Source organism: Desmodus rotundus, chromosome 12 (assembly GCF_022682495.2).
Source record: "Desmodus rotundus isolate HL8 chromosome 12, HLdesRot8A.1, whole genome shotgun sequence".
Lineage (NCBI taxonomy): Eukaryota > Metazoa > Chordata > Mammalia > Chiroptera > Phyllostomidae > Desmodus > Desmodus rotundus.
In genome coordinates, this window is record NC_071398.1 from 88,188,958 (window position 1) to 88,209,027 (window position 20,070).

The 20,070-nt window shown below is 39.3% G+C and overlaps 1 protein-coding gene across 1 annotated transcript in view; it reads right to left on the reverse strand.

The window, feature by feature from the left end:
- Window positions 1-20,070, reverse strand: part of HMCN1 (hemicentin 1) — a 378,057-nt gene that overhangs the window by 84,679 nt on the left and 273,308 nt on the right. The window contains exons 52-62 of the mRNA XM_024552545.3: window positions 19,509-19,654; window positions 14,779-14,929; window positions 13,232-13,426; window positions 11,677-11,790; window positions 7,310-7,497; window positions 5,696-5,792; window positions 2,018-2,179; window positions 1,216-1,329; window positions 901-1,103; window positions 533-614; window positions 291-422 (exon numbers count right to left, since the gene is read on the reverse strand). Of these exons, the coding sequence (XP_024408313.2) occupies window positions 291-422; window positions 533-614; window positions 901-1,103; window positions 1,216-1,329; window positions 2,018-2,179; window positions 5,696-5,792; window positions 7,310-7,497; window positions 11,677-11,790; window positions 13,232-13,426; window positions 14,779-14,929; window positions 19,509-19,654 (1,584 nt within the window). The remainder of the gene's footprint in view (window positions 1-290; window positions 423-532; window positions 615-900; window positions 1,104-1,215; window positions 1,330-2,017; window positions 2,180-5,695; window positions 5,793-7,309; window positions 7,498-11,676; window positions 11,791-13,231; window positions 13,427-14,778; window positions 14,930-19,508; window positions 19,655-20,070) is intronic.

Below are 20,070 nucleotides of genomic sequence, written 5' to 3' on the forward strand. Positions count from 1 at the left end.
ACCTGGCCCAGAACCCAGGCATGTACCCTGACTGAAAATCGAACCAGTGACCCTTTGATTTGCAGGCTGGCACTCAATCCATTGAGCTACACCAGGCAGGGCAAAAAGATAAATAATTTTATGAGTCTATTTTGTAAGTTTACATTTCAGGACAGTAGGCTTTATGAACTAAAAACACAGCTATGAGCACAATGTGAAAATGTGCTGGTTTATAAAGGCAGTGCATTCAGAGCCAAAGTAAACCACAACCCCCCCCCCAAAAAAAAAAAAAAAACGCAGAGCTATATTACCTACGGTCTTGTGGTTCTTCAACCATACTATGGTGGGAGGTGGGATTCCGGTGGCATCGCATGTTAAGGTCACAGGATTGCTCATAGTCTCAACAACCGCTTCTATTGCAGGACCTTCAATACTGGGTGGCACTGTAAAAAGACAGAAGAAAGTCGTGTGTCCTCATTGAGCTAACTCAGGACACTGTCTTTCATTGGCATATCTGGGGGAAAAAAGAGTTGTATTAGAGGCAGATGCTCACCATATACATTGAGGTGGAAATTTTTATCATCCCGTCCTGCTACATTTATAGCTCTACATACATACTGGCCTGTGTCAGACACCTAAAAGAAAAAGATACTATTGTATGTGCTCCATTAAGTTACAGATGACCAATCACACTGTTCGAGTGTAGATTAAATCATCAGTCATCTTTACGCTCCAACGCCCCAGTTCTAATTGCTTCCTGCCATCCTGCTTTTTTTATATATAACTAAGGTCAATGGCATTGATGATGCTTCCATAATAAACGTCATTTTTCACTGTAGTAACGGGAATAGACACTTCCCAATTCCCCCTTCCGCAATCCCACTAAAAACCACGACGAGGAAACAGGGATAAAAGATGCACCTCGGCTTTCCTGATCTGCAGCATCTGCCCATCCGCTAAAATCGCCGCGTGAGTAGATTCGGCTACCATCCGCCCGTTCTTGTACCAGGTGACGACTGGCGGTGGCACAGCGTTGGACTCACACTCCAGTGACACTGAGGCTCCCTCTCTTACGTTAACTACAGAGAGAGATTCACTGCCATGGTCTTTAATGCTGGGGGGCACTAGGGGGGGAAAACAAGGACAGGAGGGTTTGTTTTTTCACTGAGGTGTGCAGACAGAAAAGATTTCATACCAGTTGAAACATGAAAGAATTTTCTGAGAGTGAAAACAAACCATAAACAGTCAGGGAGACCTTTTTCTTGCTTTCACCGGCCTGGTTGATAGCTATGCAAGTGTACTGACCGCCATCGGACTCCTTGGCCCGAAGGATCTGCAGAGTTCGACCGCCTGTGGGCAGACATGGTGGAAACTGAGGAGTGGTATAGAGGTGGTTCTCGTAACTCGTACTTTTATCAGTAAGGTAAGTGACAGTATGTTCCATTACACAGTACAATTTATTTAGAAGCAAGGCATATTGAAGATGGAAGAATTGAATCATTTTTCTTTGATTCTTCCTTTATGAATGATTGCACTTTATAAAAAATGAAATTCATAAATTTTTTTCTCTCCATTAAGCAAACACAGAGAAAAACTGTTTGATACAGGTTCCAGAGAGTGAACAGTAATTGTACTATAATCAAATATGTTAACAAGCATTTCCCACAGTGCAGGAGTGTCTGTCTGCCTGTCTGTCTAGCTGTTTATGTCATCGAGAAGCTTTAGAATTGATTATAAACAACCAGTGAACTTATCCAATGAAAGCACTATTTACTAGCCTATCACCCACATGGAATTACTAAGCAGTTCTGTTACTAAATTTCATAATTTCTTAAAGGAGACTTTGTTACTGTAGATTCCCACTAAAATCATAGAAGTCTACACAACCTTATCCTAACAGCCCCAAGGAAGTAAAGAGAGGCAATTAATGTGAACAAACAAATGGAGCTAAAGTTTGGAAGCTGAAATGCCATTTGTATGTAAAATAAAGGAAAATGAGAACGTTTTGCCCACCTTATAAGAGCAATGAGTTCCTTACCAGGCACAATGAGAGCGTTTGCGTTTGGCTTGATAGGCTGCTCATTCTTGAGCCAGCTGAGATCGGGAGGTGGAAAACCAGAGACCTCACAGCTCAAGGAGATGAAGTTGTTCACCACGACAGTGAGGTTTTCAGGGTTAGGACCAATGACACTGGGAGGAACTGTAAGAGTCAATGCATTCAAAGTGAAATCTGATACTATCAGTAATCCACATTCCCCTTGACTATGATAAGCCCAACCACTATACAGAAAGCACTGTGTTAATGACACCGTTAATTATCTCCCTGTCCTCCCTCTTAGAATGCGCTAATGCCTTCCTCAAACCGAAGTCCCTCTATCTCGATTCCCCAACTGAAAAGGAGCGCCAGCTGTTCAAAGACAGAATTATTGGGAAATGTAGTTGGCAACTCCTCAGATGGGCTTGTCAATGTACAAAGAAAGACCTAACATGCCTTTTGTTAAGTTTGAACATTCTTTTTTAAAACATTACATCCTTATTTAAAATGTTTATTTTCCTGCACGTAGCATTTATAGGGTATACATTTAATTTTAGAGGGTATCTATCAATAAATTATACAGGTCAATTCAACAATGTGAATCAATGACTTGCAAGGTGAGCAGAAAATGTAAGAAATAATGCTATGGTTTGTTCAAAACAAATAGAAAATAAGAAATAAACAATACTATGGTTTGTTCAACCCTCCCCCCAATAAAAAGCAAAAGTGGAGTAAAAAAGAATAAGATTAATAATACATTGAGTGCTCATATAACCTTATATGCTAGATATAGTACTTATCCTCATATTACAGATGAGGGAGATATAGACAGGTTAGCATCTTGCCCAAGATTTCACAACTAATTACTGGTTTGGAAGCTATGCAGTCTGGCTCTAGAACTGTATAGAACCCTATTCTTAGCCAGTTGTATACTGCTTAGTAATAACAAGTATGAGGAGTATCAATCCGTAGTGTAGGGTGACAGTAGGGAATGAACCTAGTTTGGGGATCAGGAGAAGGAAGTGACATTTAGGGAGACAAGTGAAATATGACCAGGAATAAACTAAGTGGAAGAGAGGAAATGGGTGTGTCTTCCAGGAAGAAGGCACAACATATTGTAGTCCCTCTTATCCGCAGGGGATATGTTCCAAGACTCCGAGTGGATGCCTGAAATCCAGGATAGTATTGAACCCAGTATATACTATTTTTTAAACCTTTTCACTTAAAGGAACCACTTAAGGCTTCTCTTTGGCATATCTGACTTGCTAGTATCACTACTCTTGCACTTTGCGGACATGAGTGAGGAAAATTAGAGATACTTGAACACAAGCACCGAAACACTGTGGCAGCTGGTCTAATAACCGGGACAGCTACTAAGTGACTAAAGAGTGGGTAGCAACCACGGTGTGGCTGCACTGGACAGAGGGATGACCAGCATCCTGGGCAGGACAGAGCAGGACCATGGCAAGAGACCGGCACGAGATTTCCTCAAGCTGCTCACTCAGAATGCAGCGTAATTTAAAACACATGAACTGTTTACTTCTTGAAGTTTCCATTTAATTTTTTTGGACTAAAAACACGGGAGAGATCCCCCAGGCAGCACGGAGTTTCCAATTCAAGTTGGTACCTATGAATTTACAATGAATCAATGTCCCTGATGCTAAGAGTTCCTCCAGTCCCGGCTGGTGTAGATATAGTGCAGATGTGGAATTCAGTGAGAGGTAATACAGAAAGGCAGCTCAGTATAAAATCTCTGGAATCAGACTGTCTGCGTTAGAATCCAGGTCGTGCATTTGCAAGCTAACTGCATGTGTTACTTAATCTCACTGAGCCTCAGCTTTTCCATCATTAAATGGTACCAACCAGCTGGGGCTATTGAGACAGTTCAGTGTCTGAAATACACAAAACACTTGGCCGAGCACCTAGAAGGTATCAAGGAGCCAATATGTTGTGCTATTATTATGTGCAGGGCTGAGCTCTCACTGCACATGGGCACTGAGAGACACGGGCCATGAGAAATCATGGAAATGCTGTTCCATGGAAGTTACACCGGGTGGTAACAGCGAAGACACAGGGTTGAAAACTGGCAGGTTGTCCGTTTGCAGGTTAGAGACCAAAGAAAGCAAGTGTTGTAGGAGTGGGAGGTAACAAATGGTGTGGTTTGAAATGAAAATAATTTACATCATCCCTCCCCCAAATGAATTTTGCAGTATTTAAGTATGGATTCGTGACTGGTGAGAGAGGAAATACCCTCCTGAACGCCAGTCCTGAATGGTAAACACCGGAGGCTGCTGCCTCTCAAGTCACAGAACTCTCCCCTTTCAGGTGTTTCTGCTGTGCATGAAGAGGAGGCAACCGTTGTAAACAAAATAGAAGAAAGGAACAACAAATATTTATTTGTCAACTATCATAACTATTGCACCATTCTAAGTTTAGGGAGACCAACATCCCTAAGGAATGACCATTGGCCTACAGACTTTACAATCAAGTCACGGGTTAGAGGTGAGGATACGGACAGTAAAGATAACACTAGGCAACACAGGAAACTGCTTTAATTGGGGTAATGGGTATTTATAAGATGCTTTGGTCACATAGAGGAGGGAAAATGAATTCCACCATGGCGCACCAGAAGAAATGATGAACGTTTTTAACATTTATTCTATTGGTCTTTACCGATTAAAATATGTGATTTCACAATGGTTATGTTTGTCTAATTCATTCATTCTTCCGGGGAATTCATAACGCATGACTTTTTATTTGTGATCAGATTTATTCTTTAGAAGAAATTTGAAAATACTTATGAAGCACCTACTGTGTGCTAAATAGTGGAAATTCAAAGATGAAAGTGTTTCAAATATCTGTTACACAAACCCCAAACGTTGTTAGACATCAATATTCCCTACATATCCCAGAAAATAGTATCTACGAGTATGTATAATGCTATATCAAAGTCCTTTCAGGGGAGAAATTTCTCAGGAAATTTCAAATTTCAGCTATTTCCAAAATAAGCTAGAATTTTATATATGTATCACACATGTAAAGGAAATTTTTTATGATGATTGTTCACCATTTCTAATTTAATATTCTGAAAGCAGCTGCATGTCCCAAAAACAAAACTACTCTTTTGTGGAAGACAACTGCTTTTTTAGGGGAAAAATAGTATTTATGGAGCGACTAGTGTATACTGAAAACTGAGTGTGATGAATGAATTAGGTGTGCTGGTGGCTTTTGGAATTATTTTACTCCTCAAAAAGACTTCTTCTTTTCCAGAGTATATTAGGTACTAGACGCTGTAGCTCCACGTGAATTCCACATTTGATGACAGAAACTGGTTTCAATCAGGACTAGTGAATACATTTTTATGAGTAAAAGATCTATATTTAGTTCTAACTTCATAAAAACGTGTGATCTTTGGGATTTCAAATTTTGATTTTTTTTTTTTTACTTTCAAATATGTAGGAATCACTACTTTCTCCTGAGGGACTGAAATAATGTAAAATCAGGCCTGCTAGATTTGTACGTTGTACTTTATAAATCCTACTAGCTGCGCTGGGGAGAAAGGGAGGAGACTGTATGAATGCAGGTCCCACACATTGTTTCCAGTTTAAAGAAATACCAGAAAAGCCTCCATAATATAAAACAAGCATGCTCTAACAGATGTTTGCGGAACGGAGCTCTTACCGTGAACATTGAGGTTAAAATATTTTTTGGCACTTCCAGCTGTGTTCTCGGCAATGCACACATACCTGCCGATATCTGTTATTTGAGCATTTAGAATCTGAGGGAAAAACATAAAAATTCCAACTGAATTTTTTTATGAAGCCACGTATCATGATTTTGAGAATACATAATACACGCCCTTTCGAGTTAATACTAAATGAACATAAAAAAGTTTATACAGAATAGCATTAGTGCTGGCTTTTATTATCAGACCAATCCAGTAAATGTTTATTTATAAACATTTCCAGTCAAAAAAGGCTGATCTATTTTATACATCCTTGTGTACCAAGTACAAAAGTACCCCAGATTATTCTCCCGCTTCTCTACTAGACCCTGGGCAATTCGACTTTGAAGCTCCTCCCATCACGAGGTAAAGACGTGGATGTGTGTCTGGCCTTAACGCATGGACTGTGAGGAAGTGACAGCGTGCCGTTCCAAACCTAGGTCTGAAAGGGCGTTGCCCCTTTTGTTCACTCCTTTGGAGCCCCGCCACCACCCTGTAAGAAAGCCAGGGCTGGCCTGCTCCAGGGTGTGGGGCCATTTTGGCGACCGAGGCCCCGGATCTGTGCTAGAGCCCAGCCCGGATCAGTAGACCACATGTCCCATCCACAGCTGGGCAAGCCTGGCTGAGACCCAAAGAACCCCTGGCCAGCCAGAACACTCGTGAGCTAGGGAAACGCTTCCTGTTTTAAGACATTGTTTTGGAGTAGTTTGTTTTGCATAGCAATAGTTAGCTAAAGTAGCAGGTGCAGTTTATTTTATCAAGCACAAAGTTGTATCCATCTACATATCCTTTGGCCCTAGACACAGAAACATTTAAGTATTTTGGTAGAGGTTGTATGATCACCAAATAGAAATAGTCAGGATGTTTAGAAGATTCTTTAAGAACTCAAAATTACCTACAGGCAGTGAACCAGACTCATTATTACTTTTTAAAAAAATGAACTCCATGGGATATGCCCTGTGTTAGGAACACTGATAGTTATGCTTAGGTTCTTAAGCCTATAGAACATCATTTATGTGTTCAAGAAGTTATTTAATAAATAAGTTGTAATCTAACAAAACAATCGGTGTTATTTCTACAAGTGCCTAACTTTCTTTTAGGACTCTTGAAAGAACAACACAGGCATGCCCATTAGTGAGCAGCAATTCAGGATATTAATGTGGTTTCTATTATATTATTATAAACTCTTTGCCAATAAAGAGTGAATTTTAATCTACAGGGAATTTCATACCACCTAAAATCCGACCATCAGAACTATGCAATAGGAAGGGTTGTAGTAATGTGCTCATATGTGGTTTTCATCACAAAGGCCATATTGTATTAAACTCAGTGTGCGTGTGTGTTGAATGTACAGATAAATTCTAGAAGAATTCACACAAAACTGCTAAGAATGATCACTTCTCATAGTGGGAATAAGATGAGCAAAAAGAATTTCATTTTATATCCTTTTTATGTTTACTTGTTTTTACAAATATATTTCTAAACAATAAAAATTATTTTTCAAAGTCATAAAGACAATTAGAAAAATACAAGGTTTCACAGCTATTTTAAAATCATATTTTCACTTCTACCTGCAGAATCCTTCCATTGGATAAAAGCTTATGATGTTCATCTTCTAGCAGGGGCTGCCCATCTCTCTGCCAGGAACTCCGCGGGACAGGGCTGCCGCTGGACAGACACTCCATCAGCACGCTCTTGCTCACCAGCGCGGTGACCTCCTCGGGGAGGTCGCTCTTCGCTCCCTTGATAACCGGCGGCACTATTAAGTGATGGCAGCAAAGAGATGATAACAGGCTATATGGTCTTTTCTAAGTTATTTGAGTTTTCTGACAATTTAAAAAACTATGGGATAATAGAGGAGCAAACTTATAATAAAACATGATCCTGCAGTAACAGTTTACACTAATGAATCAGGGGTGATAAAAATTATGTAAATTTGGACTTACTCTCTTCCCCTCCCTTCACCTACCTTGGACTAACCCCTCCTACAGTTTCATTCCCACTTAGGTCACCCCTAATTCTTCCCCCCGGGTATCTGGTCTTGCTTTCTCTCTCAGCCCCTGCCATTGTGCCCTCCGGGTTTCAAACATCTACGTGCATCTATTAAGTTTATTTGGTCATCCAGACAAAACAGATCAACTACATCTTTAAAGTGCATTTGAAACGTACAGGTCTGGTCTCATTTGCAAGGCTGGTCTGGGCTCCCCGATGTGTGTTTCCCCAGCCTCAGTCTCTGGGATATCAGCATCACCTGGGAGCCAGGTTAGGAACGCAAATTTTGAGGGCCACCTTAGCTTCTCCGTCAGCATCTCTAAGAGGGGCCAAGAACTTTGTGATTTAACAAAATCTCCCGGCAATCCTTATGTATGCTGAAGTCTGAGAATTCACACTCTAAATCTCCCTACATCTATTTGTTCTCATTTACAATAATACTGTAGAATCCAGGCTCATGCCTACTTTATATTAGACCAGTTATGAAAAATCACATTGCCCACAGAATTTTTACAACTGGAAATATCAGGCAAATTAGGAAGGCATGTGTCGGTCGCTTGTGAATGTAGAAATTTATTTTCAAAGTGAATAACCTTTTTGTCTGCTTTTGCAAGCTTAGTTATTTTATGTCTCACTCTCTTAAAATGTACCGCATTATTTAGCAATCCGTAAAGATGGTATGTTTAATGTAGATGCAAGCTTCTGGTATTTGGGCCTCCAAAAAAAAAAATACATGGAAAGTCTGTAAAGAAAATGATCAGTGCCACCAGCAGAGAGTAGAATTTCAGTGTTATTTTAAATGCACACTTTCACGTTCAAAGTTATGCGACTTAGTTATACTTTAGGTAACATGAAATGTATAACGTCAACCGCAGATTAGTAAATGATAAACTTGAATTTCAGATTAAATGCTGCTATCACTAGCCCCACATCATGAAAAGTGATCACATGAAATCTTCAAAGTATTCAAGATTCAATGTTTTGAACCATTGGGAGGCGCCAGAGGTACAGTCTGAGCTTTAGAGGTCTTCACCAGCCTCTTTGCCCCTCACCTGCCTCGCTAGGTCCTGGCGCAGGCCACTCAGAATTGATCTCAGTGGCACCTGGGGGCGAGCTTCAAACTGGGAAACAACTCTGACTGAGACAGAATTTTAGGGCCTGCTCATTTTCCTTGCTTTGTTCCCAGCTCTCTCAATTCATCTCCAACCTGTTTCCCAACTTCCTCCTAATTAAGAGTAACAGCCTGAAGGCACTGACCTCCACAGTGGATTACCCAATTCCTAAATCCCATCCCAATGTGAGGGAATCCCAGTCCTTCCCAAACCACACTCTTCCTTCTGTATCAGATCTGACCCTGTCCTAAACTCAACTCATTCCAAATTTAGGTCAAATTAAGCCAGGCGGTCTAGGATACTCCTTCAGGGTTATTGATGTTAGCAGTGGTGTTAACGGTATTTTCTATTTTTCTTATCTCTATCCTGTAGACTTTAAAATCTGTGTTGATGGCCCATCTCATCCTAATCAGCTTCATCTCTAAGCCACTTCAGTCAGCCTTGGACAGTCCTATCCTGGACGATTTAACAACAACACCTCTTTCCTCTGTGGGCAGTGTAAGCTCCCCGATGAAGGACTGATGTCTACTGTTCCCATCACTGCAGTCTCAGTGTCTGGTACAGTGCCTGGCACATCGTGAGCAATCAATGGATATTTGTCAAATAAGTGAATTTTGAACTCATGTTTTTTCTCTTCCATCTTTGGTCTTCCTTCCTAAGCTGCTCTTTGCTCATACCGAACACTCTAATCCTGCTTCTCCTTCCTTACACGTAGTCTGCCCGCCTCCCTCTAAGCTATTCGTTCTCTTGCCCTGCCCCCATCTCTGGGTGGGTTTCCGAGAGGGTCTGCCTCACTGCACACTATGCTCTCACCCTCCAGTGCTTCCACAAAGTGCACCCTGTTACCCTGAGCTCGCCCCCGCAGACTTTCCCAACCCCTTTAGGTCACATCATCTATCTTTTCTACTTTTCCCCCCATGTGACTGAGGGAGCCTGCAGAAATCCATGATTGCACCCACCATCTCCCACTTCAACGCCTGATTGTCTCATCCCACCCAGTGGCACACTAATATTTTCCATTTCCTACAGCTGCAAATGCCACCCCCACCTCTGTGCCTCTGGTTCTCATGTTGAAGAGAATGACTAAGCAGATTAGAGATGCATTCCTTCTATCCAATGAACACTAATTCATTACTAGGAAAGTCTTATTAACCTTCTCAGTCCTTTGATTGCATTTTTCACCTGTTCTATGACCTTGCTCCACCAATCTCTGCTTCACACACACACACACACACACACACACACACACACACACACACACAGTTGGAATTTCAATTTGTCCCTTTCTGTTGGATCACTTTCTTTGGTCCATAAGCAATTTCAAAGCTCTCTTAAACAAGTTTTTTCAAACAAGCGGTTTATCCTAAAACTTTATTCCACATCTTCCCTCCTTTTCTGTCTGATTACTTAATATTTATCTGTTTGTTCTGTGACTCTGTATCACACCATACTATCTAAATTGATTATTTGAATTTCACCAATGAGTTCTTAGTTTCAAAACCAATGGCCTTTTTCCCCATTTTCATTTTTTTATACTTGTTTTAGCATTCGATATTAAATCCACTTCTTGATAACCTTTTCTATGCCTTTGGTTCTAAGACATGGTAGTTTATTGCTTTTCATTAATTCCTCAGATTGTGTCCCCTCTAGCTCTGTTATTCTTTTACTGTCTCTGCTTATAAGTGATTTCGCAATAGTCTTCTTCTGACCGTCTCCTACGGTCTCCATAACCCTGTTGGAAATCTGCCTTTGAATATCGCCTGTTTGTGAATCACTCTGGACTCCACCCTCAGCTCAGCTCTCTCTCCTGTGCTGTTTTCCCCATCTCCAAAGGCCCATTCCGTATTTTACCTAAGTACTTTGGAAGCACGCCTAATTCAACACATCTGAAACAAAATTCACCTCCTTCTTCCCAAACCAGGTTGTTTCCCTAGATCTTCTATCTTTGTTAGTCTTGCTAGCCTTTTCTTAATCAACCAGGATAAAAATTTCAGTGTTAGCTTATATTCTGAGATGAGTGCCTGATACATCCTCTCCCTTAATCTCTTCCCCTATAATAAAATCTTTCATACTGACTGCTTCCTGTACATTCCCTCTGCCACCTCTCTAGCTGGCCCTCTTCTCATGGGGGGAGTTATGTGTTCCTGCTCCTAGTGACATTACCTGTCTTGTCCCTGCGGGTATGATGCTCCTTCCACTCTCAGTCCATGCATTCAGATGACAAGGACTTTGGCCCAAGGGTGGGCACACGAACTAGGCGTTATCAGTTAGGCTTGTTGGCTTCTGACATCGGTTCAGGGATAGGTATGTGATTCATGCTTGGCCAATTAAAGCCACGGAAATTCAATTCTAGGACTTTAGTTGTAAATACTTGGCAAGGAAAGCTTTCACGTGTCTATGAAACCAGGAAGTTGTAAGACTAGAGTTTCAGGGGTCCCCCTTGCCAGGCAAAGGGGTCCCCACCTTGGAGTGACTCTAATAGAGAGAAACAAAGCCAAGAGACAGATAAAGTCTGGTGAACTCTTCTGAGCCAAGGAAGCCAGACTGCAACCAGCCCTACCCTGGGACTTTTCAGGTTCATGAGGCAATGATTCTCTTTCTCTCTCTCTCTCTCTCTCTCTCTAAGCCAGTTTATTTGATATTTCAAGAGTCCTAAATAATTTACTCTCAATTTGCATAAAACAATAAACTCCTGGGAGAACTATCAATCTCTGATTGCCTTTTATAGTCTTTAAGATGCTTAGTGTGACATCTTGCATACATTAGTTCCTCAAAGTATTTTTGAGTGAGAACTTTTGAAAGAATGCACAATAAACAAAATAAGACAAACTCACAGAGTACACGGACGTCATACTGCAGGGAATCTTCTCCAGCCTCATTCACAGCCACGCATGTGTATCTCCCAGCGTCCTCCACTTTCGCCCGGGGAATCTGCAGCACTCTCCCACCTGAAAATACACCCTCAGATGCTGACTTCTGTACATCTCAGGGTGAACACTAGTTGTAAACAGAGGTTCAATTTTTTCAGGTCTAATGACTCCCTGAAATTTTCTTTCACGGTTCCACTGGTTTAGTTTTATTCTCACATATCACTTTTATAAAAAAACACTGCATTATGGAACAGTGATCCAGTATAGGAGCCAGATCTGAGAAATGAACAGCTCGTGTAGATTTTCCTTCAGGCAGGAATGTTGCCCTGTGCCCCTCATCGTGTTCCATGTGAAATGTTACTATGTAGTAACTTCTTGGTTTTATAGTTTGAACAAATATAAAGACATTTACACTGTCGCATACAAGTAGTGGTGTGAGAAAAGTAATAGCCAAGGATGTGAAAGGCATAAAGGTGTATGTACAAAGGCACACCATTACACAGACAACCTGAAAGAAGATCTCTGTGTTAATTTTTCATGCTGCTATGATTTCAAACAGAGAGAAAAGCTGTAATAATTGTATATCATTTTTACCTATATTTATATTTTATTTAATTTGTTTTATCTGTCATATATGTATATAATCTATCCCATATATATGTTATATATATATAACATATATATGTATGATCTTTTTGAACCTTTTGAGAGTAAGTGGGAGACATGGTGTGTTCTACCCCTAAATATTTATAGATCTATATTTCATAAAGATTTTTCCCTTATGTAACTATAGTATAATGATCAAAATTAATACAAAATTACTACTGAATTCATAGTCCATATTCACATGTCACTATTATAATATTGCCTTTTATAGCTATTTGTTCCCAAGGCCAGATCCAACTTAGGATCACATATTACATTTAGTTGTCATTTTTATTTAGTCTCCATTTTTTTTCAAGACATTCTTTTATTTAGGATGAAATTTACACATAGTAGAGTGCACTAACCTTAAGTATACAATTTGATCCATGTTGACAAGCCTATTTGAATGTTCGCTAAAAGTGAATAGAAGCCTTGAAAATATTATTCCACAACAATTTAGACATCTTCTTTTCCATCAATTGCCATGTAATAACTGAAATATTTGAAACTAATAACCTTTACTACTGATTTATGATAAACAGAGTATAACTATTTGCAAATATATTTTAGAATTTATTATTAATAATGTAGAGAAACCAAAGTGGTTATTTCATCATATTATTAGAAAAATGGAGGTACAGGGAAGCCAAAGAACTTTAGGTTGATGGGAATTAACTAAGGTGTGTTCTTGCTTATGCCAAGTTCTCAACCTAGACTCTCCTAGCTTGAAGCTCCAGGGATACCGGTGACATTTGGCAGCCTGTGGCAGTTCAATCACATGGCCAGAAAGGCGATCACCGGTCTGGCCTTGATAAATGAGAAGAAACACGTTTGGCAGAGCTTTAGGTTCCCCCTCTTCAGAGCAATCCCCCACCTGGCAAAATCAGCACTCTGTCGCTGGAGGTCAGAGGCCGGCCGTCTTTGTACCACGTCAGTGTCGGAGGAGGAGCGGCGCTGGTCTCACAGTGAAGAGAGATGGGGTTGTTGATGATCACGTCCTTGGCCTCCCCACTCCTGCCCGTATCCAGCATGTTTCCTATTTCCCAGAGTTTCTGAAAACTGGGAGGAACTAGGGAGGAAAGACATGGGAGTTCGGACCCATAGGATCGCCAGTGTTGATCCATTAAACAAAGATCGTGGCTGTATTTTCACAAGAGTGATATGTCAATGTAATACATTAGACAATGTGAAGATGTTTTCAAGTATCTATCCATCTACCAATTCTAGCCATTAGCCAGAAAAGTAGGAGACAGTAACAGGCAGGAGTTGGAGCTGTCTCCTGGGGAGGACAAGAGCTGTAAGGCTCAGAGTGCTCCGCCCACCCCCTGCTCTCCCCTGCTGGAACTGCCTGCTCTCAGAAAGGACCTACTACAATAAGCACGGCTAAGGAATGCAATCACGGCAGGAAAAACATATTTTGAGGAGCCATTAAAAAATAATGGCGTGGCTGAGAGCATTTTTCAGTCATTTGTCTTACTGAGAAAGCTAAAGAAGTTATGACATCAAGATGAACAAGTCCATTAACTAAAAGAATATTCTCAAACTTTCCTGGGGGACAAGTATAAACTTTCCGGAAGGCAATCTGACTGTACATCAAATACATTAAAAATGTGCACAACACTTGACCTAAAACATTCACTATTAGTAACTTATGAAAAAAATCGAAGCTGGACATAAGTTTTATGTAAAAAGTGTCCAGGGAAGCATTACATGTGAGTAGTGAAAACCTGGAGACAATCCAGACCTTCCGCAAGAGGAAACAGGTTAAGTAAATATTTGGACACTCAGGTGATAAACAGGGAAAGTTATTAAAAATTATGTTGAGAGCAACTATCAAAAATAATCGCAGGTATTTCTTAGGCACTTTTCTGAGTTTCACATATTATATCTTAATAGTCACCCCAATTCTTCAAAAGATTAATTTTAAAAGCCAGAACACTGGAGTTTAAAATATTTAGGTAATGTACCCAAGTCATAAATTTCTTTTTCATTTTTTTAGTCACAAAGTTTTTAGAAGCTTAAAATCATCATTCTCTTCCAAGTCTACTTTAAATTCTGTACTTTATCTTTATCCTTCCATAGAAGTGCCTTAAAAAAAAAAAGCTTCATGTTATATAGCATTGGGAGGAAGCTAATGTAACAAGGCAATTTGTATCATGTGATCCTAATTTGTAAATGCAGTATACATTTACAAAATAAGTGAGAAGGAAAAATATCAAAAGGATGCACACAGAAAGAACAATACTGAACAATGAGATTATTTTCTTCTTTATTAATTTTTTCAGTCTAATTTTTCAATAATGCATTTAGATTATTGTCAACAGAAAAAAAAACTATTTAAAATAAACCAAGTCAAATCTTCTTCATTGCTTCAACCTATCATATAAATTAAATGATATACAATAAGCATGTTAGTATTACCTTGTATATTCACATCAAAATCCAGCTCATCTTCACCTGCAATATTAGATGCCACACAAGTATACCGTCCCGTGTCCGATATCTGAGCTTCCTTTATTTGAAGTGTGTGTCCAGTGGTAGCAATATTAACGTGATCGTCTGATTTAAGGGGCTGTGATTCAATTATAATTAATGTTAACATTAAGTATGCTAATAAATCCTCTGAGACCATGCAGTTGACAATTTTTATGACTCATTAATAAATAAAATTAAATTGTATGTGAAATACTCAAGACAATTTTATCAATTTACTGTACTGTTTTTGAATAACCACATTTTTATTTATTGAACATTGTAGTTCGTACAGCAGGCCTGATAAGCTGAGTGAAAAAAGTATCCTCACAAAATATTCTGATCAGAAACTTCTAACTAGGCAGGTGAGGGCAGGTCGTCACGTCCTAGATCTATGCCTTCCTTAGCGAAGGTCAGTCTTTACCATAAGTGAGCCCCGATCCCTGTGTTTGTGCATTTTACATGGCATAACTTTGACACATAAGAGTGATCTTCTTTGCTAGACCGTTCGAAGGCACAGACTCTGGAACCAGCATATGAAACCCCAAAACCCTTCATTTTACTTGGCCCCCTGCATGCCCTCTCTGTGCCCTGTAAATGTTAATTATTCTGTACTCACCAATGTAACAAAGTATGTGTATCTCCAGTTAGATTTTTATCTAATTCTAGAGATTTATCTACTATGCTTTCTTTTACCATCTAATGGATTCCATGCAACTTTTCATTTTCCTCTTTGATTATAACCTATAAAATACGCTGCAAAACTGCTGTTCTTGGGGTGGAGGGATGGGAGAAAAGGCATACAACTGTAATTGAATAACAGTAAAAATTTAAAAAAACAAACAAACTGCTATTCTTTACAGCATTTGAAGTCTTGTTCCCAGGCATATGACAACAGTTTGGCTCAGACAAACTCAGTAAATTGCAAGAAAAGGAAAAAATAAAAATTATAGTTCATATAGTTTACACATGTGCCAGGTTTTTCTGGGTGGTACATTTATATATTTTTATGATAAAAATGTTCTTAGGTATCATAGTCAATTAGGAAAAATATTTTCATTTGACCCTACAATGTATTAAAAAGCATATCTTTTATTCTAATTGGTCAAAAATGCTAATCTTTCTTTTCACTTGAAATCTATATAACTTTATTAAACAAATATCACCCCAATAAATTTAATTAAAAAACAAGGATAAACATTTTTACTTACAAATCAGCAGCTCATTTGTATAGATAAATACCTCTCTCTTAACAATTGGCAAAAAATGCTAGTGTTTTTAATGAAAGATTGAGGGCATTTAATCTAAAAATCACTGCTGTTCATTCAGAAATACCATTACTTCATAAATGAAAAGTTTTAACCTAGAGATATTTATTTCATGATGTTTTAATGATAACATTACCTTTATTTTATAAGATATTTCTCATCTTCTATGTATTCCTCATCTACACTAAGTTCCCTCTTATTACTTGAAGATTTTAGCTCCTGGATCAACATTTCTTCTAATGATACTCTTCTCATAATTCTTGGTGAATCAATACCCACACAGTCATCCAATGCTGTGTGCATTCAACTCTGTGTCTTCTTCTTGCATGTTTTCATCCCCAACGCGCTCTCAGCCACTCAGTCGGTGAGTCATACCTAGACCTTGTAATTACCAATAACTGCACCACTTCATCATCTCAGCTGCAAGTTCTTGCTCTCTGACCACTACCTCCTAACTATCTAACTCACTTCTAGCAACCTGGCGTCAATAAATTTTTGGCCCCCTGGAGGATCTACAATCCACTGACCTTGTACACTGCCTCTCACTCCCCTCCTGATCTCTATTCCCTCCTGACCCAGAGAATGTCAATTATGGCAGCCACTCCTTGTGTAAACCTTCAACGCCCTTGCCCCCTTTCCCTTTATTTTACTCCCCTGGAGAAACCCTAACCCTGGTTAATATTAGTCTCTCTCCATTCCCAGCTTCCTCTGGTCCACTCAAGAACACCCCTCCAGCAACTGTGACCTTACTACCTATACCACCAGAAATTTATTCTTTTCCACCAGATTATTTCAGGCTACATACAACATAGTATAATTCCCCCCATCAGAAGAAAACTCTTTAGACTGCAGCCTACTTCCACAAAGTCAAATGACTTAACGATGTCTTCTACCTGTGCTTTTGCCACTTCACTCCATCTTTTATTGAACCTGCTCCAATGAGACTTTCGTCATCTCTACTGGACCAAAATGACTCTGTCAGGTCACCAATGACATCCACATTGCCAAATTTACTGCTCAATTCTCAGTATTCATTTTACCCAATTGGTGCCATTTAATGCAGTTTAACTTGTCTTCATTTTGATGTACTTTTGCTTCCTTATCTTTTGGGACAGCTCACTCTCTGCTCACACCCCCTAAGTGTAGGAGTTCCCCATGGCTTAAACCTCTTCTCCTTCTGTTTAAGCTCACTCTCCTAGTGTAACATCTCGGACTCATCTCTGACTCGTCTTTTTTCCTTCATATCCTGCTATCACCTTCATCCAAGCAGCCACCAATTCTCTTCTGAACCACTGCAATAAATTCAAACCTAACCCACTCTTTGTTCTCTCAATACAGAAGCAATGTGATTCTTTTAAAATTTAAGTCAGAGCATATCACTCTTGTATTTAAAATTTTCCAGTGGCTTCCCATCAGAATAAGGGCCAACTGGTCTACCAGGCCATATACTCTGGCCCTCCATGAACCTTCAGTTCACATCATGGTCCGTGTTCTCATGGATCACTGCCCTCCAGCCAACGTGTCTCTGGGGTCGAGATTCTCTCTACTTTAGCATATTTCTCCCTCAGTTACCTAATGTTTGCTTCCTTCACTTTCTTTGAGTTTTTGCTCAAATAACACCCTATCAGTGAGGCCTTCCCTATATGAATAGGAGATCACACTCCTCCTACTCACTTTCCTTCTTCTTGACTGAATTTTCCCCCTAACGACTACCCCATCTGGCCTATTATATGTTTTACTGTTATGTTTCTTTAGTTTTTGTTTCCCCAAACTTCATATAAACAGAGATCTTTCTCTTTTTCTTTCATAGCTGTACCCACCACACTTAAAACAAGGTCTGCACAAAAGTACGATACTCTCAATAAATAATGTAGGATGCAATGAATCATTATTAGCATTACATCACTTATATGAAAATAGCATAATTTAAAATTTCTATGCAAAACAAAAAACTTCAGAACATGAATAAATAAAACTCAGACTGTATCAAAACTTATTGGGGCTAACATTCGTAATATTTTGGTGATTTTTCTCAAAAAAACATTGTTTTGTTCAAGTGGTGTTGCTTATTTGAAGAGTGAAATAACAGCAGAAAGGATATGGAAAATAAACAAACAGCATTTTCTTTTGTACAAATGCTGTTTACAGGGACCACATTTAAGGGGACCAATCCCAAATCCTAAAAAATTTAGCAACTTAAAGTAACACAACTGGATCAATTTTCAGAGTCTGGATTTGAAACTAAATTAACCATTCTTTATAAAATTTGTAAAAAGTGCCTCAATCCTAGTGCAATTCTTATTATGTGTGTGTGTGTGTGTGAGTATGCATGGGTAGTAACTACCACGGATGAAAAAAGACTTTAGATAGAATTAGAAATCAAATGAGATTTCAAGGAGAAAGGAGTATTTCTTTCCAAGTAGACTCATATAGATTTAATATTGTTCCATGAAGTGTGCGTGTAGTCAGGAAAGAAACTGTAAACAGAACATGGTGGGAGTTCCTTATTTCTCCTTTTGTAATGGTTTCCAGATGAAACTTGCTTATTTTATAGGAGATGATTTTTTTCTAGTTGCCAGTGTTGCAAAATCCATCTGGGATCTGAAAAAATAAAGCTATATTTTCCTGCATCTTACTTAAATCATGACTCTGACCTGAACTTCGACAATGGGATTTGACTGGCCACTTGGCTGATTATGTGTATCACAGGACGAAGAGCAGCTTAGCCATGTTACGTCTGTATTAAGCACAGTATTAATGGCAGATAAAAAGAATCTATTTTGGTTCCGAACACCAGCATATTACTTTAAAACATGTAAGGGAGAAAATAAGTTGAATGAGAAATGAGAATGTGTGGTCTGAAAGTCACATCACATAACTGAAGGATGTGCTTTTCCTTTAGGTTTCTCATTGCCCCCAATTAATTGCACTGGGCACTTAATCATTACATTTAGCGTTTTCCCTTCATCTTGGAATGTTAAAAATGTTACCTTTTGAAATGGAGTTAAAGGTGTTTACAGTAAGCTCTGATTAACCTTACTATCCACGATATGCTTATCATTATGAACTGGTATAACACTATTTCTGTGTTTCCTCTCAACAAAGTTTTATTTACTCTGCAAAACCAAAGAACACGAAAACTGTTCCCCGGTGGGAAGGTGGCTAAATTTTCATGGACAACCACTCACGCACAGAAAGACGATCCTTTTCAATGATGGAATAATACTAATGTTGTTGAACACAGTTCAAGTGCTTTTGGGAGTGTTATATTCTAGGAGCACAAGGGTGTGCTAGCTACAAGGTCTCACTGACTCTCTGAGTTACCTAGGTCTGTTTTTACTATTATTATGATTCCATTGACCATTTCGATCTTTAAGAAATCACCAGCAAATGAAAAATCTTGTGACTGGCCTGTCCATCCTTGTACCAGCTGAGAGAGGCAGAAGGAACTGCATAAGCTTCACATTCCAAGGTCAGGGTGGTGTTTACTTTGATCTTCACTTCTTTAGGGGAGAGACCTGGCCCCAGGAGGTCCCCTCTATTGATGATGGGTGGAACTGTATAAACACAAATATGGTTCTTTTAAACATGGAATAGCATGGAAATCCCACTGAGGATCACTGTACAAGAGGTAGTTTCTATGTTCCCCTTTCATCCAGAACCCAAGTTAGCATCTTAGGAAAAGGTAGTGCTCAGATACGGAATGTGAAGGGAAATACCACTCTCCCTTAGTCATTATAACACAGACCATGAGGCTAACGTCCTTCCTGGAACAGTAGTTTCATTTCTTCCAGGTCCCCAGACACATCTGAGCATAATCCATCAAATGCATTTTGTTGGTCATTAAAGAGGCTGATTCAAAGAACAAAAGACAAGCAGAAAGATGTTCTTCTCTTTTTTAAAAAACCAAAATCTTAAAATTTTGGTACTATCAGTAGTATTAGCTCCGCTATTTATTTTTAGGCCACTGAGC